We start from the raw sequence: 25,344 nt of genomic DNA, 5'->3' as shown, positions 1-25,344 counted from the left end.
TTTATAATCTGTATGATCTGTGGTTGTACTATTGGCGCACTCAGTAATGAGGTGTTCTAGTGTTTTACCATTTTCCCCACAGAATCTGCATTCGCCCTTGTTTCTTACCTGCAATCCACTGAGGCGTTCAGGAGAAGACAGTGTCCTCTCTTCCAATGCTTTTTATTACTCAATACTACAGTGTAGTATTCCTCAAAGTTGTACATTCTTAGTATGTCATCCACTGGAAGTTCGAGGAGTAAAAAATACTGAATAAAACACGTTAAATAAAAATGATAAGTCTTTTATATTATTATTAAAAATAATTTACACTTTAAACTATTTCACACTAAATACATTCACACAAAAATGCACAACTTAACAGTCTACGAATTTAATTTGGTTGTTTCGTTTGGTTTTTGCTTCTCATCGTCCTGCTCGTCAACTTCCTTGAATGAGACTCCTTCTTCAGTATCTTTGACAGGAGTTTTACTGTTCCATGATTGCATTTCGGATGTTCCGAATAATATGAAGAACAATCCACATCCAACGTAGACGCTGCCTCCGATAATAAAGTTTTGGGACCATTCGTGTATACCATTCTACAAAAATAGTTAAAATAGTATTAATTAAAGTTTAATTAAAGTCTGCTCAAAAAGGAAAATGATAATTTTTAAGTACACTACAGTTCAGTTCAGTCTCCAAGTTATTAGGTTTTTGAAAAGGATAGGATTAGAATGCAACCTAATCTAGAGAAAATACAAGGACCACTATAGATCTGAAAAGATCGCATTGAAACAGGCAGATAGGGCTGATAGTCACGTTAAAACCCTAATCATATACTATACCGTGTGTTGCATCGAAACACGGGACATTGGAAATCCCATGTTAATTTTGAAAAGGTCAAATATTATCTCCCCAGATGATTTTTAGTTATTTGCAAAGATCTACCTTCAAATTAGTAAAATTTATAGTACATCCCAGAGAAAGCTACAATTAAAATACCAGCAAAAATGTTATTGTGTTAATGTCAAATTCAATGTAACATTTTGTTTACAAAAATTTGAAGGTGCAAAACAGAGTACTTTTGCACAAAACATCCCTCTTTTTACATCAAAAAGATCACAGAAAGATATTGACAACATTCACATTTGAAAATATAAATGGCCTGGATGTAAGTCTTTTTTTAGATTGCACAATTGCCCCTCACATACGTCAGAATTTATTATTAAATCCATTTTGTTCAGAATATCCAATATTTTATTGAAGAACTATGCAAAAAAAAGAAATGACATTATAAAAAGGTATTTAGTTTTTTTTCTATATAAAATCTTGAAACACATTATATTTTTTAGTTATCCTCACCTATTATAGTTTAAATTTATTCCCATTTGTGTAATGCTGCAAAACATAGAAAAAATATTCCATATTTTTTTACCCAAGCCAGTGTAGTTTATAATTCCAAGAGCATTTACCAAGGCTTTTACTAAGACAAGTAACTTCCTATACTGTCCATAATAGTATATATTTATCAAACGTGCAGTAAATTCTAAACTATGATAGGTAAGTGTTTGCAATTGAATATTTAGTTTATATTGCTATTTTCTGTTATATATTTCTGGTTATTTCTTTTTTCGATGATCTTGAACACCCTATATATGCTACCTCAAGTTTGAATATTTACACACTAGTACACTACATACCTATTTTCTGAGAAAGCAGACCTTTTTATAAAAAGTAACTAACTGATGTTTTCAAAAAAGTAATAATACAAAAAATTCCATACTTATGTGGAGAGCTTTATATACTGACTCCCTGTATATTATAAAAATTAGTGAAATATTACGTAATCTAACCCGACATTTGTGTGAAAAATGTCAATTTGAAAATAAAACAGGTTTTAAAATACGCGCCAAATAAAGCACTTCTAACTCCGCCATATTGGAGAAGGTTGAATGGCTTTGTGTGGAGGTGGTGGTGGGTCAGCATGGTGGCCCGGCGTGTTGCCGCTTTTCAACATGCCAGGTGTGACGTATTAAAAATAAAGTGCGGATTTTTATTCTGGGCTTTTTTGTTTTTATTTATTTTCTTAAGAACCACTTCAAATTTTTCGAAAGTGAGATAGCAGAAAATTTTAGAATTAATTGCTTTATTTAATTATGCTAATTCCAAAATATAGTGAAAGACCCCATTTTTGCATAAAATCATCTGGGGAGATAATATTTCACTTTTATATATGTCCCGCCAAACTCACATTTTCTGCCATTAATGCTCCTGTAACTGCTGGTGTTATAAAACCAGTAGTACCACCTATCAAACTGATAATTCCAAAAATAGTTCCGGCAAAGTTAGGTGCCAAGTCTTGAGCATTCTGTAAATTGGTTATTACAGCTGCTCCATTGATGGACATGCTGAAGATTAATATAAGAACAGCTCCTATGTAGTCACATTTGACTAACGTCATACACATCAGCAATATTCCTGGGACAATATGAGCTAAAATTTTTATTATTTTTAATTTTTTAGATATTTGGTTTAAACGCAATTATAATATTGACTTACAGAAAATTACAAAAAGCTTTCTGGTTAAAGTAGTGCCTATTAGTTTTTTCGACTTGATTTTGTCGCCTATGTATCCAAATCCTATTCCGAAGAACATTCTGAGAAGATGGGGTAAAGCGGCTAAACCACCAGAAGCCTATAATGTAAGTAAGTTAATCTAGAGGTATAGGTTTGGTGCATTTCAGTTGATTTCAAAAAATTCCGACCGCAGCGCTGTATACGGCAGAAATCAGAAATTTTCGCTATGTATTTCATGCCGTCCCGGTTACAGTTCATGTTGATCGCATTAAAATAATATTGAAATCGTGGGTTTGTCATAATATTAAGTATTTTAGATTTTTGCTAGTGCAATAGTTGAAAGTATAAAACACTCGGGTACGAGGTTTGTGTGATGTAACGCTGTTTCGCGTAGTAAAAAATAAGTGAATAAGAATCCCAACTCGGCGTCGTGCTGTGTTGTGGCAATTTCAAATGTTGCCGAAAAGATGTTAACGCGTAAAGGAGAGTGTAATTATGGGTGCAACGTTGTTGGGTGCAATAACATTCAATAACTCAACTTTCCCGGATATTCAAGAATCCCGAAACATTTTATAGCTTCATAGTGTCTCACACCCATTTGGTCAAAAGCAAAAATGGATTCAAGCAGTTCGACGAAACAAGTGAGTAAACAAAAAGTACCCGTAACTCAAAAAGTAAAGTGCCCGTTAAACAATCAAAAAATTAAATAGACGTAATACTATGAGAGGACAACAAATGTACAAAATGTAGAGGCTAATAAAAATCGTTTTTAGCAAAATAGTAATATACTAGCCCTTTTGTATGCAAAAAGAAATTTATATTTTTTTTTCTATTTAAATCTTAATAAAAGAGTATACCATTAATTAAATATACCACCAATATTTCCGCCCAAATACTAATTAATTACATACCTAATTATGTTCGTTAATAAATTATTCTAAATAAATGTGGATTTGATGTGGTTTGGTTTGGTTACTTTCAGAAATCAATATAATAATAAGTTATGAAAATGAATGTCTCTGTTGTTATAAATAAGCATTTGTCAAAAATATGATATATCATTTTTAGGTGTTACTTTTTACCACACTGTCTAACACACATACAAAATTCAGTTTTTTAGTATTTGGAGCAATTATCCTTAATCAACGTAAACAGTCAATTAATGTAGGTTGAATACTGGAATCATACTAATTGGTCCTCTTTAACAAATATTTAAACATTTTTTTTTATTTTTTAATGAAATAAACAAACTATATCGACAATATTAGTATCTGTACTCTTTAAAAATTTGGTACATCTTTAAAAATAATCTAAAATGTCAGTATTCCATGGGTATATTGATAAATGAATTTTGAATTACAAGAAAATGCATTTTCTACGGAAACTTGACGAGATAGGTAAAAATGGTGTAACACATTTTTGATAGACGATTAAACTGTGCATCTGATTCTCATAAAATATACAGGGTGTTCCATTTAAATGAAACAAGTTATTGCCGTTTAAAGCTAGTCATTATATAAAATAAAATTTTAGACACTCTGTATAACGTAGTATAATTTTTATTATTGCAGCACAATAACTGATCAATAAATAAACTTCAGTAAATATTTAGTATAAAAAACTTTTATACCCTTGGAGAAATGAAGCCTTAAAATTTTGACCGCAATTTCACAAAATAGAAAATATTTCAAAAACGGTAAGGTTTAAGTGTAATAAACCTTTATCGTTTATTTTAATCGTAGAAACTAAAAATGTAATAATATACAGTGTTCCGTTTTAAAAAATACAACTTTGATATTTTTTATTGTAAAAATATTTTTAAATTGTAGCTCTAATAGTCCTTCAACGAACCCAAAGCTTGTGAAAAAGCAATTTGTAAAAATCTAATCGTTTAGCTACAATACTCCGTGTCGTATGTGATGAACAACCTATAGGGAAATTAAAACAACTTTCGTTGCACGTCATCAATGACACCATGCGTCGTATTATGGAGTTTGCTGGTGGTCGTATTATGATGTGCAACCAAAGTTATTTTAATTTCCCTATATATCATTTTTTTACGATATTCTCCGATGGTGGCAGCACCGGCGGAAAATGCACTAAACCTATACATCAAAAATATCTGAATAATTTACCTTGATATTAAATCCGATGACCTCTACCATGAATTTTGGTACTCCAGTGATTTGAAGGTAAAGTCCCCATAAATTACCAAAATGCAGAATGCACAATGCCCAAAACGGTATGGAAGTGAATATTTTCCAGTAAGGTGGTACGACCTAGAAATAGCAACAGTTACGCACGTGTTGGAATTTATATCAAAATATGATGTTTGGAATTAAAGTGATAATAAATAACTTCGGCCTGTGCCAAAACGTTAAATAGAAAACATATTATGTAATGTATAAACATCTGATGTTTTAGTTTTTATTTTAAAAATGAAAAACATCTCAAGATTAGCATTTGATTAACTTGCAGTATATTTCAGAATCACTGTTTAATGTTTTGAGTGCCTAAATTTTGTGTTATTTAATTTTTTATTTAAGTAAAAAGGCTTAATAAAAAAAAAGTTTAAAAATAGCATACATATTAAAAAAGATTTTTTCATTATCAAACTGGCTATAAATAAAAGAAATTTTCCCATTTTAGAACATAATTATCTAATAATTTCAAGGTAAACGGAATTTATGCATCTTTAAAGTAAATTTACGGAAGGATCCAATAAACACTTGATTGCAAAACTATTAATGGCACTAAATTTACAGTTTTAATGTGTGTTTATACAATGAATCCATCTTATTTTCTATTCCTGTCAATTCACCTACAACGAAAAAAAAAACGAAAAACGACCATTTTAAAATTTTCAATATATTTTGTTCAAAAATGGCCAAGATTTTGATAATTTTTTAACTAATTTGTAGCTAGATTATTTGACTTTATAGTCTCTATTATACGAGGTAAAACAAAAATGTTTTTTGGCGAAACTTTGAAATACGCTGTAGAATGGTTTAACAACTTAAGGAATTTAAAAACCACTTTGTCTTCAGGGTGTTTTTTATTACGATAGTTATTTTTAATTGGCAGCTTTTTTTTGTTGGAGAAATTCGTTTTTAAGTAGGCAGTAAGGATTCACATCAATTTTAGCATTAAAAGCATGTGCGCAAAGTGTGTCCGTCTTTGCTTTTGGTCCTTATTAACACATACCGGGTGCGTCTGAAAAGTGGCTCACCCCTCTAACTTTTTACTTTTTCAGATAAAAAAACGAGGTTTGGTGTGTTAGTATATGACATAAATTAGGATTGATTGCCGTATTCAATTGAAGACTTGAAATAAATAATGTTCTAAGTGACAAAAATCGATTTGCAATGCTTTATTTGTAAAATGTTCTAAGTTCCATAACCACAATATATAAATCGCTAAGTGCCACGGCTATTAAACTGTATTAAAAAAAATCTCAACAGAGACACCGTCCGTTCTTATAAATTGGTTATATAACAAGAAATGTTGTTTATCTCATAATATTGATTTTGGCACTTAGAGCATTATTTACTTCAAGTCTTCAATTTTTTCGGTCACTTCCTGTTTCACCGGAAATGACTACATTTCTTTGGATTCTTAAATTGCACCATCGATATTTTTTTACTTTATTCGATAGAAAATGACATTCTGAATCGAATAACATATCATATGTTAACTTTTGACATATTCGCTCAAAAACAAATTGTATTTTAAATTTCAAACTAGAGTGCCATGACTTTGTTAAAAACACTAATTTTTAATCAAGGATCATCTAATGTTTCTAGCCTCTTGTCCTGGCCGGTTAAAAGATGTCCAAATCGTATTTTTAATCATATCTCATTTTCTTAAATGGAACGAGGGTGGCTCATTAGCATATTTGGTAAAAGCATTTTTTTACGAATAATTTGATACCACACACTTGCTATTTCGAGTGAAACTGTCGCACAGTGGGGTATTTGACACCGATAGTTGATCGAATTTTTTTTTTATGTAGACCATATATAAATTATTGATATTTTCAATTAAAGAGGAAATAATATGAACAAAATAAAGGATAATTCGTTGATTCTAAAAAAAGGAAGAAAAATCACTGTTCCAGTGTTTCCACGATCAATGCCACTAATGCCAGTAGTAATATCGCAACTAATACTACTAATGCTACGACTGATCCGCGACCAATGCCCATATCACTAAAGCCGCTACTAATACCAAATTGTGCTATACTGCTAATGGCACTAATGCGATCGCTTTGTACACGACAATGCCATCGCGGTTTACACCTCGCATTAGTATATCACTGATTTGCAAATTAGAGGAAACCAAGAATGTTTTTCTTATTTTATCAGCAAAGTCGCAAAAAGTCGCTGTATTTTATTTTACTCTGTATGAAAACCATGTTTACTAAGTAAAACGTATATAGAAAATATGCTGAATTCTTCGAAATGCGCAACTAAATCTCTAAGTACAATAAAAATGTCACAAATTTAATCAAATTTTCTGAACGCCTAACTTTTAGTTGCAAAAAAAATCGTTAGTATATAAATAATATGTCTTTGTAGAATACATACCTCCAGCTTGCTGAGCCATTTTCAATCAAAACAATAATATAAATGTAAAATGAGCACAAGAACAACAACAATTTATAATTTTAAACATAAAATTTAGCCATTTACCTCTTATCTGTGAGAAGTAACAACTTTGACGTTTCGTTGAAACAGATGAATGCAACTAAACACACCCATAGCAACGCCATTCATTGCAGACATGATTTAACTTATCATTTATCTTTTTTTGGGAAATATTAAACACATTTGCTTTTTCGAATTTCGATCACCTTTTTCATGCTAATACTCCAGCGTGTGTCGTTATGAACCGCAATTTACAATTTCTAATAAACCATATGCGAAAATGTTAAAAGTTGACATATGATATGTCATTCTATTGAGAGTGTCATTTTCTATCGAATAAAGTAAAAAAATACCGAGGGTGCCATTTAAAAATCAAAAGTTGTAGTCATTTCCGGTGAAACCGGAAGTGACCGAAGACAATTGAATATGTCAATCAATCCTAATTTATGTCACATACTAACATACCAAATCTCGTTATTTTATCTGAAAAAATAAAAAAGTTATAGGGGCGAGCCACTTTTGAGACGTACCCGGTATATAAAATCGTTTTTGTTTATATTCTTTTTTTTAAAGTGTTTAAACTACTAGAGTAACTGCCAACAAACAATTATTATTATAATATGACTTTTTAATGATAATGACATCACAAAAACAATGACAAACATCCTTCTAATTCCTAAAATTGATATTAAATGTTAGTCTTCTTCACAAATGAATATCTCTAACAGAAAAAAAGCTACTGAGGTGAATAAAAAAAACTATTGGGAAGACATGCACCTTGCGATCGACATTGAAAAATTATTGTCAGAAAAACCATTAGACTGAGTAAAGTTCAAAGGGTACGCTAACATTGTCCACAAAGACAAATATTATGATTTAAAAGCAATGTTTTGAAACATGAAATTTAAAAAAAAATAAAATAAAAATAAGTAAGATAAAAACAAAACTAAAAAAAAATACAAATCCATACAAAAAAAATTATTGAAAAAATAATTAGTTTTTTCTTTATATAGTCAGTATATACCTTGGCTTTGGACACAGTCTTTGCCTGTGACTTTTTGATAAAATCCTTCTCTTCTTCGGTGATCCACTTGTGTTGGTCAGGACTATCGGCCACCACGAACCAGAATACCAGACAATACACCCCGATTTGTACGGTCAAGAAATGGAACCCCCAATCCCATCCAACGGCTGCGGTGATCATACCCACCAGGACCCAGGTGAGGCATGTGCCCAGGGTGTTGCCCATAAGGGCACTTACGAATTTGCCCTTTTCGGCTGGAGGAGCCCAGCGAGCTATGAGGCATTGTAGAGCTGGGTAAATAGTTCCCTGCAATGAAAAAGGGATTATAAGTGTTTAATTTGAAATTTTACTATCAAAAACGAAAATGTTTGTATCTTCAGTACACCAGACGATCGAAAAAAAAAACGGCGTTAAAAAAGGCTGGGAATGACAATTTATCTATCCAAAAAAATCCTTATGGGTTTTTCGCCACTGCACTGCAAGAAAAATCTACAAAATAAAATAGTTATTTTTTGTAAACACTTCTGCGTTAAACCTAAACGGGCGCTGCTTGTCAGAAGTTGTGTTTACAGTAATAAAAATTTGCCTAACAAAGAAAAAAATGCTTATCGTTTCGGAAAGTTTTCTCTTTCGGTCGTCGGAAGCAAAAAAATATAAAGAATCAAGAAAAAAACTATTTAAAATACTTAAATTGAACTATTCGAGAACACTTTACTTTTTAAAACAGACGTCTACAAGAAATCGTTGACGTTCTGTTAACAACGATTTCTTGTAGACGTATGTGTTTTAAAAAGTAAAGTGTTCTCGAATAGTTCAATTTAATTATTTTAAATAGTTTTTTTCTTGATTCTTTATATTTTTTTGCTTCCGACGACCGAAAGAGAAAACTTTCCGAAACGTTAAGCATTTTTTTCTTTGTTAGGCAAATTTTTATTACTGTAAACACAATTTCTGACAAGCAGCGCCCGTTTAGGTTTAACGCAGAAGTGTTTACAAAAAATAACTATTTTATTTTGTAGATTTTTCTTGCAGTGCAGTGGCGAAAAACCCATAAGGATTTTTTTTGGATAGATGAATCCGCCACATAGGTATAGACATTTTTTATGACAATTTATGTTAATTTTGGCGAGGTCAAGCCCCCTGGATGTCATTTACTTCCCCTACTTTTCTTAATTTTTTAATGCGCTTACTGACAGTTGGCTTTAAGAAGGTTGTCATTTTATTATTCTTATACCGAGTTAAAAGTATTTTTAAACAGTGTAGTTCTAAATTCGAAAAAAATAGTTTTTTGGAAATTTAATCTTTCCTTAATTAAATAATGTTAATTTTTGTGTGATTATTTTCATATATCTATTATTTAAATTAAAGCTTAATGGACAAGTTTTAGAGTTTTATGTAAAGTATAGGACTAAAATGGTTCGAAAAAGAAAAAAAAAATATCTGAAATAGCATTTTATCTTTTGCCTTACGACCTTCAAGGTATTATCAATTTTAATAACGAGGTAATAACAAACATAATAATTGATAATGTTGCTAATGTACTATACAGGGTGTTTTATAGAACTTTTTTTCATTTATTATTAACCACTTTGGCCAGTTAATGATATTAAAAATTGTTAAGGGTTCCTATTAGACTTGGATTTAGGTATAGATTATTGTTTATTATTTATAATTGTGCTAATTAGACCGAAAGGTCAATGGCGTACATGTTTTTTTTTCATGGTGAATCTGTCGACACTTTTTTATCTTTGAAATGTTTAGTACTTATAGTAACTTTTACCCTCAAAATTTCATTCGAATCGATAAAGGTACTTGGAAGAAAATTAGAATAAATCGAAAAAAATGTTCTAACCCCCTGTAACTATGAAACAAAGCAAAATTGGACGTATGTTGATATGAAAAAAAATCTTGTTTTATGTGAAGAATCTCCCCACGAGAGATGGAAACTTGTTTTTTGAAAGACCCTGTATAGTAATAATTAAATACTAAAAACTATGTAAAATGTGTTTTTTAAATAATATATAATAATATATATTTTTTTAATTTCTATGACAATATAGGATTTGTATAGTTGTTACTTAAAAAAATCATGTCAAAGAGAAAATAATTCAAAATTAAGATAGAACTTTAAGTAGATAGTACCACAGATTATACAGATTATAATCTTGTTTTTTCTTTATTGTTTTTCGTGGTTTCAATTTTCGGAATCGGGCACTAGTTAGGTGACTAGTTTGCGCACATAGCACGCCCACTTATGGCCTCTAAAATTGTGCACAGCGCCTGACGGGCACAGTTATTAGAGAGATATCGGAAAACCGAATAGCGTCATCCAGTATTTACGCGTACATATCATGGTTACGATATGCGCGAGTCAACGCAACACCCGCTAATAACGTTAACGCCTGACGTAATTTGCGGATCAATTACACCAAGCGCTCTTTCTAAATAACCTCTGATAACGTTTAAAAATTGCTTAAATGGGCATGTGCGGGTATTTGACAACCGGAGCCAGCCGGCGAGATCTTTTATTTTAGGTTATGTTGAATTGTTTTGAATTATTGCTTTAGTTTTATTAGGTAATTTGATATTTAAGTAGCTGGGATTAGTTTTAATTAAATAAATATGGCCCAAAATATGGATTCCACCACTTCCTATACTAAAGAACCTATAAAGAGTCTTAGGCTTAGGTTTACAGCAGATGACGACTTAGCCTTTCTAAGAGAATTTGTTGCTTGTTGTCCTAAACCCATTGGCAGACGTTGAACAATAAAGCACTGGAAATAAGCACTTTAGCCCATTAGTTTTAAAATACCTAGTAAACAAAACAATTTCAAAGTTTTAAATTCAAAGTTAGGTTAAGTTTAAATAGCGGACGCGACGCGATCAGAATTCTTTCCGATCCGAAAACTATAAATGAAGAGAGTTAATACCACCTCACGTAAAGGAAACAACACCTGGCCTTATCAACGTCCATGCACGCTATTCGGTTTAGCGATATCTCTCTATTACGCTGTTTATTGTTATTTACGCGAGTTTATATTTGCGCACAGGAAATTTGACTCGTTTGCACATCGTCATAAAAAACAATTTTCGTACCACGAATTAGGGACAAGATATTTATCTGTATACTTATAGGATACCTAATTTGTGATAGTACCTACCTAAAACATATACTTATAACAAATAACACAAATACATACGTATATAAAATATTAGTGTATTTTTTTTGTTTCATCAAATGTAACTATGTTAATATAAAATGACAGCGATCTTCATTTCATAGTCATCGCCGACTCCGTTTTTTTCAATCATGTATTTATATTAACTCAGCAATAATATAACATAGTATCCATTATTATTGATTCGTGTTTTTATTTATGTTGTATTTTTGCATTCATATTGTATATTAAATAGGTACTACTAATTATTTATATAGGGTATTCTATTATTATAGTGTCTCTACAGTTTTTACTTTATATATGACAATTTTATCTTTCTAACGCTTTAAATTAAAGAGAATTAAAATTACATGTCAAGACCTTTCATATCGTGGTCCCTGGGTCAATATTCTGACTTTACGCCAGCTTTTTGTTTAAATGCTAAAAATAATGGCAACAATTAAATATCGTTGTGTGGTCTTAATCACTCTAAATATAGAAGTAAAAATTAAACTTGCGGAGAGAAACGATTCAAAGGTTATTTTCTGCAATATAACAAAAAAAAATAAAAACATAATATACTCAACCGAATATACAGGGTTGTTCACCACATACGACACGGAGTATTGTAGCTAAACGATGAGATTTTTACAAATTGTAAGTTTGGGGTTCATTGAAGGACCATTAGAGCTACAATTTAAACATATTTTTACAAGTTACAGAGTGTCCCAAATAAATAAAAAATACCAAAGTTGTATTTTTTTAAATGAAACACCCTATATATTATTACATTTTTAGTTTCTACGATTAAAATAAAGGTAAGTTTGATTAAGGTTTATTACACTTAAACCTTACCGTTTTTGAAATATTTTCAATTTTGTGAAATTGCTGTAAAAAATTTAAGGCTTCATTTCTCCAAGGGTATCAATGTTTTTAATACTAAATATTTACTGAAGTTTATTTATTGATCAGTTATTGTGTTGCAATAATAAAAATTATACTACCTTATACAGAGTGTCTAAAATGTTATTTTAAATAATTACTAGCTTTAAACGGCAATAACTTTTTTTAAAGTTAAAGTTTCATTTCAATGGAACACTCTATATATTTTATGAGAATCAGATGCACAATTTAATTGTCTATCAAATTGTATTATACCATTTTTTACCTATCTCTTCAAGTTTCCGTAGAAAATGCATTTTCTTGTAATTCAAAATTCATTTATCAATATAACCATGGAATACTACATTTTAGATTATTTTTAAAGATGTACCAAATTTTTAAAGAGTACAGATACTAATATTGTTGATATAATTCGTTTATTTCATTAAAAAACAAAAAAAAAACTGTTTAAATATTTGTTAAAGAGGACCAACTAATATGATTCCAGTATTCAAATTACATTAACTGACTGTTTGCGTTGATTAATAATAATTGCCCCAAATACTAAAAAACTGAGTTTTCTATGTGTATTAGACAGTGTGGTAAAAACTAACACTTTAAAAATGATATTTAATTTTTTAATAAATGCTTATTTATAATAACAGAGACGTTCATTTTCATAACTTATTATTACATATATTGATTTCTGATTCAAATCCACATTTATTTAGAATAATTTATTAACGAACACAATTAAGTATGTAATTAATTAGTATTTGGGCGGAAATAATGGTATTATATTTAATTAATGGTATACTCTTTTATAAAGATTTAAATAGTTTTCTTTTTGCAAACAAATGGGCTAGTAATATCATCATTTTACTAAAAACAATCTAAAATGTCAATATTCCATGGGTATATTGATAAATGAGGTCTAAATTATAAGAAAATGCATTTTCTACGAAAACTTGAAGGGATAGCTAAAAAGTGGTATAATACAATTTGATAGACAATTAAATTGTGCATCTGATTCTCCTAAAATATACAGTGCGTTCCATTTAAATTAAAGAAGTTATTAGCGTTTAAAGCTAGAAATTATTTAAAATAATTTTTTAGACACTCTGTATGAGGTAGTATTATTTTTATTATTCCATCACAATAACTGGTCAATAAATAAACTTTAGTAAATATTTAGTATTAAAAACTTTGATACCCTTGGAGAAACGAAGCCTTAAAATTTTTACTACAATTTCACAAAATTGAAAATATTTCAAAAACGGTAAGGTTTAAGTGTGATAAACCTTAATCAAATTTACCTTTATTTTAATCGTAGAAACTAAAAATGTAATAATATACAGGGTGTTCCATTTAAAAAAATACAACTTTGATATTTTTTATTTATTTGGGACTCTCTGTATCTTGTAAAAATATTTTTAAATTGTAGCTCTAGTAGTCCTTCAACGAACCCAAAACTTACAATTTGTAAAAATCTAATCGTTTAGCTATAATACTCCATGTCGTATGTGGTGAACAACCCTGTATGTAGATAGTAGGTAGAACTAACACATTGGTAGGTATGTATAACCACAGACTAACTTAAATATATAAATTGGTCTGTGGTGTTACGAAACGATACAAATAATTAAGTTATAATAACCCGTCTTTTTGGTTACTTTTTGTACTTTTTGGTTAACATACTTAACTTTGCTCTCTGTTGATAATTATTACCCATATTTTTTAAGTAATATAAAAAATTCATGTTAGTCTAAGCTGTCAACTTCACTTACCGCCATTAAACCCAAAATAAATCGGCAAAATATCAAAAATCCATAGTGCCACTCAGCTCCCCATACACACAAAGAGTTGAAAATGGCAGTGACTATTTGTGTGTAGAATATTGTGTTAAAAGGTCCCAACCATTCAGCTATAAAACCTCCAGGAGCGCTCGATATCACATAACCCCAAAAATATGATCCTAAGATAAAGCCTTGTATATCTTCGTTCCAATCATACCTTGGCCCATACTGAAAAATAAAGTTAAAGTCAAAAAACTAATAATAAAAAAGTTTATTAGTTGAGGTTATATATTTGTTTTTATACAACATTTTTTTATAACGACAGGATATTGGACAACGACAAAGTTGCGTCTGTCATTTTAATGTACATCTAATGTATATTTTCTGTCATTTTTTAGATGACGTCTGTCGAAATATTCCCTCACTCGTTAGACGATACTATACTAATTATTTTTTTTGTATTTCACATAGTTTGGGTATCCGAAATATTACAGTTTATAGTTTTTTATATTTGACCAATAGAAAAAACAGGAACAAATACGATAACAAGACTATTAAAAAAATTAATGATTTTTGACTAGTAAGCAGTGAAATAATTCATTTTTTTATACTTTGATGATCCTTGATGTATTGTCATTCATTTTTCTTTTTTTTTATTACATCACATCCAATGAATGGAACAGAGATAATATTATGTTCCATTAATAAAATTTCTATGGATAAGATAATGAAATTGGGATAAATATTATCTATTTCTCTTTGTTTAGCAATTCAGTTGTTAAGGCTTTCTGGAATTCATACTAATATCTGATAAAAACAAAATACCATGAAAAATAAGCATGTAAAAAAATAGAATAGATAGATAACAGTTTTAGTGCAATGCCAATTTTTCAGATTAATAAGAAAAAGCCATTAACTGTAATAAAAATTTTAGTTAGATTGAAAAGAAATTTTTATTTTTCATAAATAATAAATTGAACACTTATTCTCTACAATTTATCTTTGATCAATTGACACTACTGGGTGTCTTTTAAATAAGTAAAATTATTTTAACTGATAGTATATTTATTTCCAGTCCCAGAAACAAGCCCATGAAGAAAAATTGTTAAAAATTTTCGAATTTCTTAAGTATTTTCGGGAAATTTTTAAAAAAGAGATTTTTAGGGCTGCAGGTTCATTCTCCTGAAATATGTTTACAGTGTTGTAATCTTGCAATTTTGCCAGCTCCTACATTTATAAACGTTATTTAAAGTTGCTTGGTTATACATTCACAGTATTTTAATTTTCTACACTATAAATTTCGAAAATTATTAATTCTATCTACAAAAAAATTATAATTTCAAAAAATCACGCATTATACGTGCTTTTTAACACACAGTAATACAGTTTACAGTTGTTTTTAAGTAAACTGAAAGTATGAATATTAATAAAATTGGTGCAGATTCTCTTAATATTATATTATGAAGTATTTTCAACCATGTTATATTGTCCATATGGCAACACTGGACGTGGAATAAGCCGAGAACCCACTGATTTCCAGATAATGCCGGTGGTTCTCAAAATGTAAGCATTATTTTATGAAAAAAATTGCATAGTTAAATAACCCGGCTACTTTAAATTTATTTCAATAATGATTAATACAAAATACAAGTATTTCTTTTGTCCAGATCTACCATCCCTTAAGATATTTGCACTTTTTTAAGAACCCCCCTGTATATACCTAGATAATATTTTTTGATACTTACGTTTGGTAAAGATTTTACTGTATGGTTCCCACCCTCGATATGTGATTCATTTCTTTTACATTCAGGTACTGCCTTCTCTTTTGACCTGGCTACCATAGAGGTAATACTTATTGACATGTTGCTCCTTGTTGTGTAGTTGATGTAGGTTGTGGCAAACACCATGACGGCAATCCAAAATCTTGTTGGTATTTTTGCTAGAAATAATTGATGTTATTTGTAAAAAAAATTTTGTAGGTATATAAGAAAATTTTACATGAGTCTGAATAAGCTTCTGAAGAAAAATATTTGGACTAAACTTATAAAAATATATGAGATTTATTTTAGTAAAAAAAACATAGATAAAACTAAAAACTTAACACCCTGTTATTATTTCTTTGTTAGATGGAGAAAAAACGAAGAAAAATTATTTTATATTTTAGAAAGTTGGGCATAGAATTTTGAACACCCTGTATGGTTTAAGATTACTATAATTATAGCAAAGTAGGTACAGACCAACTATGGTAAATGTTTAGTTTAGTTTTGGTTTCAGGACATTTGTTTTATTTTTAATATTTTTTTTTTAAGTATTAAAAATATATATTTTTTTATTTATTTATTAATATTTCTGAAATTACCAAAACATCTATAGTAATATCTTAGGACTACGTAAAGTGATCAGAAAGGAAGCCAAAATGCAATAATATACAGGTTGTTCTATTAAAAAAAAAATTGGCGCCGGGAGGCACGTATAGCCGCCCATACTAAAATATGTCAATAAAAAGTTGGTAAGCAGTTCTTTTAGTCTCAAAGTAAAGGAACTTTTCCAATTTTTTTTTATCTCAAAAACTGCGACTTTAACTGATTTTGATGTTATTATAAATTTTGTTGCAAGTATTATTCCTAATCTTAAATTGAAAACCGCGTTTCGCTAGCTACTGTAATTTTGGAGTTACGATTTTTTAAAATTTTTAACCCCCTCCCATACCCCCTTACCAACCTCCCACCCCCTCCAGAAACTAATGGCCAGATTCTCGGGTGCCGCAGTATTTTTGTGCCAAATTTGGTTAAAATCGGTTTAGCGGTTTTTGAGTTATCGTGTTACAGACAGACGGATAGACGGACAGACAGACAAACATACACCACGAAAATATTTTGTATTTAGAACATTTATGACCCAAATAACTCATTTTGACTTGTTGGTATGGTCGGCTAAAAATCATCCCGGTCCACTCATACTTTTTGAGCCACCGTGTAGAAGTTAAAATATTTTCCTGAAATAAGTACATCCTAATACATACTTCAGGTTTGCACTTATCCAAAAATTATTTATAAATATAAGTAAAAATTAAGTTACCCCAACACATCCCAAAAATAGGTGTATTACAATATTACAGTAAGTAATAAAGAAATGAATCCTTTTGTGTTTTAATGTCGTTGTTTTAAAAAAGCTTGTATTCATTAATCCTGCTGCATGAACCATGTAATTTTAAAATATACTCATAGAAAATAAAATCCATTATCTCTTGTTCATTTGAGGAAGTAATTCAACTAACAACATTCTTGAAACATTTGGATATTACCAATATAATTCAAGATGTCAAAGTTCTTCAAGAAATATTTTGCATTTCCTCTGCAAAAAATGATTGAAATCATCGTTATAAACACGATACTGAACTTTGATATTGAATATTTTTATAACCGTTGCCAATTTAACACTTAATGTTAGTTTAGTAAATAATTTAGAATATTTTTAGACGGTGAAATAAGATTATTCATAATACAGTTGCAGCTTACAAAATAACCAGATATTTTCTATATTTCTAATCTACTGAAAAAGTGTTACCCAGATAGAAAAAATGAAGACTTTCAAAAAGGTTAAGTAAAGTAAACAGGATATTGATATATCAAAATAAGGAAAAATAATATGAATTAGGCGGTCTTTATCTTAAATAAAGAATATTAAAAGTAACTGCTTTTATAGTGATGGGCGTATGTATCCGTTGGGTAAATACCTAAAGGGTATATAAATAAAATCTAGGTATATACCTGTACATTTAGATGAACATTCCAATTTTATTAAAGACATATACAGGGTGTTTCAAAACAAATGCGAAAAACTTCAGGGGGTGATTCCTTGTTCAAAATAAAGGGTAGTTTGCTTCATAAACGTTGGGTCAAAAGTCAACCATTAGGGAGATATCGCGGTACAAAGATGGCGGAAAAATAATGTTCTTATTTTTTATCTTGAAAACGAAAAGAGATAGACTAATGAAATTTTATGGAAGCATTACTGTTATGAAACACACTTTCTGGTAATTTTTTCACTTTTTAAAATGAGTGGAAGGGGTTGAAATAAACTACCCTATCATTCTTGTTAACGAAATTTAAAGAAAGATCTTATCAAACACATGCAAAAAATTAATTTGGATAGTTCAGTTTGTTTAGAAACTTTTTATCTCTTGTATTTTTTGATAAAACTCACCGATTTGAAATTAAAAATAAAATGTAAAGCATTACATGTCAGGACAAAAAACATTTTCTGATAAAGAATCTAGTGGGCTGCTGTAATTTTTTAGGAAAAAATCTAGTCGGCCGCTGTTACTTTAGGATGTTCCTAATATTATTTTATTTGACATTACTCTACTGCAATACGTTATTATCTAGATGATTATTATTATCGTTATTATCACTAGATTCTTAATCTAAAAATGTTTTTGTCCTGACATGTAATGCTTTACATTTTAGTTTTTAATTTCCAATCGGTGAGTTTTATCAAAAAAACACCAGAGGTAAAAAGTTTCTAAACAAACTAAACTATCAAATTAAAGCATTTGCATGTTGTTTGATAAGATTTTTCTTTAAATTTCGTTAACAAGAATGATAAGGGTAGTTTATTTCAACCCTTCCACTCATTTTAAAAAGTGAAAAATTACCAGAAAGTGTGTTTTCGTAACAGTAATGCTCCCATAAAATTTCATTAGACTATCTCTTTTCGTTTTCAAGATAAAAAATAAAAACATTATTTTTCCGCCATCTTTGTACCGCGATATCTCCCTAATGGTTGACTTTTGACCCAACGTTTATGAAGCAAACTACCCTTTATTTTGAACAAGGAATCGCCCCTGAAGTTTTTCGCATTTGTTTTGAAACACCCTGTATATCTTCAATTTTTCTAAAAAAATATATCTACAATATTTCTGATATATACTGGTATTATACCGGGTATTTACAATTCGGTCGTTGGGGAGTCCTTTTCATCTAAATATACAGGATAATCCAGATTTAATTTATATACCCATATTTTCTTTATGAGAGAATAGGTCACATATAGGGAAATTAAAACAACTTTGAGTGCACGTCATCAGTGACACCATGCGTAGTCTTATGGAGTTTGTTGGTTATTTTAATAATTATTATATTATAATTTTATATATTATAATTTAAGTTATTTTAATTTCCCTATAGGTACAACAGTTTTGTCGAGTTTTGTTCAATTTTCGAAAAATATTTTTATAAACCAACTTCACAATGATAGGTATTTGGTTACTGAATAAAAATATCTTTAAATCATTTTCTACTGTGAATTAGACTATGTATATGTTTACAGTGATACCTACATGCATACTCTAACTATAAAAATCCTTGAATAGTTGCCAAAAAGTTTAATAAACTTCTATTTTTCTTTCATTAACAAAAATAAAACTATAAAAATGAAATTTATGATAGGATAATCTTGTTTTATATGAACATATCATTACACGGTCTCTTAGTTACAAAATATACCAGTATTTAACTTTACATAGTATGTAATTAGTATTATTACACTAAGATCTGTTTACTTTTAGAATATTCAAGTTAAGCATAAGCCAAGGTAACACAAGGTTTAAGATAAGCCTGATTATTTTTATAATCGTAGATATAGAGATATAGATAAAGTGACATAAACAAAATGTGTTAAAACAGCTCTTAATTTTATAGGAAAACCTAATTTTGTTTATGTTTCGTGCCTAAAATTAATTAATAACTTTGTTAGGCAATAATTTCTATATTGAGGTAACTAATATATGCCATTTGGAATCAATAAGACTTTTACAATCTCCTATAGTATTGACTACGTGTGTTATAATAGAATGGCATAGGTATATTCGAAAAAACTATGTAAACTAGAGTAGGGGATCTTAATATACCTACTGAGGGTTTTAGGAATTTTTAGAAATGTAAAAAAAAACAGTCACAAAGATATACTCCGACGTTTATAATTAATAATTGATATATCTACTAAAAGGATCATTTTACGAAAAAAAAAATTGGCGCAGGGAGGCACGTATAGCCGCCCATGCTCATACTATATATAAAAATATGTTAATAAAAAGTTGGTAGGCAGTTCTTTTAGTTTCAAAGTAAAGGAATTTTTCCAATTTTTTTATCTCAAAAAATGCGACTTTGACTAATTTTGATGTTATTACAAATTTTGTTGCAAATATTATTCCTAATCTTAAATTGAAAACCGCGTTTCGCTAGCTACTGTAATTTTGGAGTTACGATTTTTTAAAATTTTTAACCCCCTCCCATACCCCCTTACCAAACCCCTACCCCCACCAAAAACTAATGGCCAGATTCTCATGGTGCCACAGTATTTTTGTGCCAAATTTGGTCAAAACCAGTTTAGCGGTTTTTGAGTTATCGTGTTACAGACGGACAGACAGACAGACACCATGAAAATATTTTGTATTTAACTCATTTATGACCCGAATAACTAATTTTGAGTGAAATTAAAAAAACTTTTTTTTGCCGATCTTAAAAGCCTACCATACCTGGGTATGGTCGGCTAAAAATTCGTGGGTAGAGTTCGAAAATATTTATAGTAAAATTTATGTAGGGGTTGGGGTACTTTTCACCCTTTCCGTACTTCTTTCTTGATTTTTGTGGAAGTCAAACGATAAAGCACTTAGCAAAACATAGATACTCATCAAACACTCATTCAAATCGGAATAACGGTTCCTAAAATATCTAAAAAAATTAGCGATGGGAACTATCGAATGAATTAGACTATCGAATGGTTACTGAATGAATGATTTCAACTATCGAATGGTTTTATTCGAATAAAATCATTCATTCATTTGTATACTAAAGCATATGTGACAACCTCGCCGTGCGACTAAATAGTTATCGTTGAGCTACGACTATCGAATGCTTTTGATAAATGAAATTTAGTATTTGTTTGATTTTCGTGTGCGTCAGTGCATTATTAGTTCTTCCAAATTGTTATAACTTCGCCTTATAAATACTGTGCTATTTTTGCGTTTATTAAAATATTTAAAATACTAAAATAGTAGTTTTTTTTAATAATTGACGATTGTGTGATTTTCCGTAGCCCGATCTTTCAATTATTTTATTTTATATGGTATATGGTCTATTTTTTAATGGGAAATTTTGAGAAGTAGCAATTTTTAAGAGAGATGAGATAAATTTAGAATTAATTTTAAAAATACATATTTGTATTTTAGATGTTTCAATAATATGAATTAGTTGAACTTAATAAAAACTTAATAATCATATTTAAGTAATGTGGTTAAGTAAATGGTTATCGAACTCAAACTATAGGGTGAGAAAATTAAATTGAAAGTTTTACACGTGCCGATTAAAAAAAAAAGTTAACGATGTTTGTATTTTGTTTATGCTAATTCTCTTACATGTAGTTTTTTGCAAAGAAATATTTCATTTATTTTTTAAAGTAAATGCCAGTAAAAGTAAATATTATTTTTAAATAGTAATATAAAGTACCTAATATAAATAATTTTGATTTCTAATTTTTTATTTATATTTTCCTTCCATTACATTGCATGCTTAGAAAATTAATAAATGTTTATATTTCATGATTTTAAAGTTTGTTGTTAATATAACAAATTAGTTCTGTAATTATTATTAGTTAATAAACCAACGTTGCCAAAAAATTTAAAGACTATATTATTTTTAAATAGGATCTAATATAAATAATTTTGACATCTAATTTGTTGTTTATATTTTGCTACTACGTAAAAAAATGTTTATATTAAATAATTTTAAATTTTGTTGTTAATAGGTATAACAAATTATTACTGGTGTTATTATTTTCATTAAACCAGTCTTTGCTTAAAAACATTAAAAATCATTTTCCTACATCCAAAATAACAAGTATTATTGCAGTGTAACAACAGAATAATAATAAAAAAATGCAAAATATATAGACATACTATCCCTAACTAACTAAAGCCCTTCTAAAGCCAAACAATAATATTCTTTGCTAATTTCAACTAATACCAATATATGGCAACAGCGCCCTTCATAATGTATTTTCTGTGTAAATACTAGCACCTCAATAAAAAAAATAATGTGTCCTTATCTTTATATGACTCCGCAAAAAATCAAAGATGCCGGCTTCTTTCAGAGCATTGCCACCGACCGCTGTCGGGTTTCCCGGAAAGAAATCTACGTCGCCGGTCGACAACTAAAATCCAGTTAATATTTTATTATAATCGATCCTAACAAATAAATGAATTTCATAAATGAATGAATTTTATAAATGAATGGTTTTTGCTGCCGAATTACTAGAATACATTATTTCAAGGCAGATGACGCATCTATTCGATAATTTTTATTCGAATAGTTTTCAAGGAATGTTTTCTTACTAGCTATCGAATTATTCGAATGAATTGCAACTATCGAATGTTTCGATAGTATTCATTCGATAGTTCCCACTACTAGAAAAAATGTGTTTATTTTTTTAAAGTTTGACGCCCTCTAGCGGACAAACGAAGCACTTTTGTATAAAGATAAAAGCTTTTTTCGTTTTCCTGTTATTACCGATTCTGAACCGTCCTAGAACTGTGATGCGTATGCGTAGAAGAAAATACGAAGACATTATTTCATTTGCGCATGATGAAAGGACGGTTCAGAATTTCTAGGACGGTTCAGAATCGGTAATAACAGGAAAACGAAAAAAGCTAAATTGTGTCCAGTGAACTTATTTTGATTCCAAGAATACGTAGTTGTTTTATGTCCACGGAATACTGGGACACCCTGTATACCTACTTGCATTTCCGTAATGTCTAACTAGATATGTTTTTATTTAATTTTTTATGGGCAAATAACCAATTTAAATTTGTTATTGTCTAAAGCGCAAATAACCATAGCATAGAAGATTTTACTTTTCATTCATTCATTGTCAGATACCGATTTTTTACTTTATGGATCTGTTAATAACTATAATGATGTAAAGAAGGGATGATCTATAATGTCTTATCAATAATATATTATTTATATTTACACATAAATAGGAAAAAACTAGATGACCTATCAACGACCTTGGTACTATATTTCAAGTAATTAATGTCGTATATTATGGCATCCTAGATTGAATGATGGCATTTTATTGTATTATTTTGTTTACCAAACTCATTTTTAATGCAAGTATTTAAATATTATATCTTATTGCGATTGAAAAAACTATCAATAATGTTGTTTAATTCACCATTATACCTACATAGGTATTAAAATATCTTCATTAATACGATTTATACAACATTATAAAGATAGTTTTTTATGTATTTAATTCTCTTTTGATTTCTCTGAGAAACCATGATTCTAGTAAATAATTTTAACATATTAATTATATTATTTCTTTAAGTTCTTCAAACAAATATTAATTAAAAGTAGTAATGCGAGTGTATACCTAGGTATGCTCCAAAAGCTTGGTATAAAAAATGAATTAACCTACTATTGTTAATAATCAAGTAAATATATATTTGATGTTATTATAACAATGTCCATCTAATAATCATTAATATTTCACAATAATAATTATCATTATGACTTATTATGTGATTTTTTGTTTATTAAATTTTTTAATCTACAAATACAAGTGACGGTTTTCGCTCCTTGGGACAAACAAGATAATAAATTCGCTAAATAAATAATAAAATAAAATATTAAAAGAACTGAAAGATTGTGAAACATTATTAATGTCACCTTCAAAACAAAACAAACTTCCAAATTAAATATTTCTTACCCATTTTCAGTGGTTCTTCTTTCTATTCAAAAATATCTCACATAAAATCTAAATTTTTTGCTATATCCTTGCTGATGGTCTTCTCAAATTTCGCGTTTCACATTTCAGCACACTGCCACACCAAATTATTTAAACAAACAATAAATAATCACATGCTATTTCCGATTTTTGTAAACAGCCACACCGAATTTTACACATTTCTGATAATAACTGACAAAATAAATCGCATCAATTGTTTTACGCGTTGAGAAATTAACAGACTAAAAACAAACGGTGTTTTTATTTAAAAATAAATTATTAAGTAGGTTTGTTTTAAAGGATTTGATAATAATTTAAAGGAGGAAGTACTGGAAGCATGTGATACTCCCCTCATTGATTTCGTACCGACCGATACAAAACAGACTGTGTTTGTTTGGCGAGCGTACAGTGAAGTAAGTCTGTGTTTCTGTTGCTTCTGTCTGATCTGCCGGCAACTGCGCTCTGGAACTTTATAGAGCTTAGCAATGTGCAAGATAAGGAAGTACGGAAATGAAGTAAGAGAGACGGGAATAGTGGAGTTCATGCCTGGTTAAATTTGGACTTAGGGGAGTCGAAAAAGTAGGTATAGGTCCACTTGGGACAGCGACTTCATATTTTTTGAAATGACACGTGGTGTAACGGTGTGGTAACGGTTTTGTTCGCGCAGTTAATAGTGGGATAAACAAACAATATTTTTAGAGCCAATTATTGTTGATAAGAAACATGAATGGAAGAAATTACCAAGCTCTGAAGGAGAAAATACTGATTTTTTTGGCTCATGTTTTGTTTACTTGAAATCAGTCTATTCAGTATTTGGAAGGGGCCTTTTCGAACAGTAGATATGCCACAAAATTTTTTTTGCAGAAATGCATAGTTTTTAGTTTTTCGACTTTAGAATAGCTGAAACCAAAGGTACATACATAATTATAATTGTAGAAGATGTTCATAAAACATTTAATCACTAGTTGATTAAAAAAGTATAACATTAATATTGCCCCCAAATTATATTTTATTCTCTCATAGTATATGTCTGTATATGTCTATTTAATTTTTTGATTACGTAACGAGCACTTACTCACTTGTTCCGTCGAACTGCTTGAATCCATTTTTGCTTTTGATCAAATCGGTGTAAGAAGTTATGAAGCTATAAAATGGTTGTTTTGGGAGAGTTGAATATCCGGGAAAGTCGGAGTTATTGAATGTTATTGCACCTAACAACGCCCTAATTACGCTCTCCTTTAAGCGGCTCATACATTATCAAACAAATTGCGCAACACAGACTGTTGCGCAACGAGTTGGTTTGATGCGTTGCGCAATGGTTTGATGCGTTGCGCAATTGTTTGATAAGTTCAAGAATGTTTGAATTCTTTTGTGCAACAGGCGTTTGCGTAGTGTAGTGTATGTGTGTGTTGCGTTTCGTTGTGCAATATTTTAGTTCTTTCATCCAAATTCTTTGTTTTCTTTTTTGTTTTTTGGTAGCATTGGCATCA

General features: G+C 29.6%; 1 protein-coding gene across 1 annotated transcript; it reads right to left on the bottom strand.

Annotated features, from left to right (window-relative positions):
• Window positions 1–267: 267 nt before the first annotated feature.
• On the bottom strand, window positions 268–24,313 carry LOC115880944 (sialin-like). The gene is made up of 8 exons (XM_030898281.1): window positions 23,837–24,313; window positions 15,811–16,004; window positions 14,057–14,293; window positions 8,230–8,535; window positions 4,695–4,838; window positions 2,542–2,677; window positions 2,234–2,475; window positions 268–581 (listed from the first exon to the last, which is right to left on the bottom strand). Exons 1-8 carry the CDS (start codon window positions 23,838–23,840, stop codon window positions 366–368), a joined length of 1,479 nt encoding a protein of 492 aa, XP_030754141.1. The 5' UTR covers window positions 23,841–24,313; the 3' UTR covers window positions 268–365.
• Between the last annotated feature and the right edge of the window lie 1,031 nt (window positions 24,314–25,344).

This window comes from Sitophilus oryzae, unplaced genomic scaffold, assembly GCF_002938485.1.
Source record: "Sitophilus oryzae breed Bouriz unplaced genomic scaffold, Soryzae_2.0 scaffold_1667_pilon_pilon, whole genome shotgun sequence".
Lineage (NCBI taxonomy): Eukaryota > Metazoa > Arthropoda > Insecta > Coleoptera > Curculionidae > Sitophilus > Sitophilus oryzae.
The sequence above is the reverse complement of the archived record's forward strand: the minus strand, read 5'-3'. Positions and strand labels throughout refer to the sequence as shown.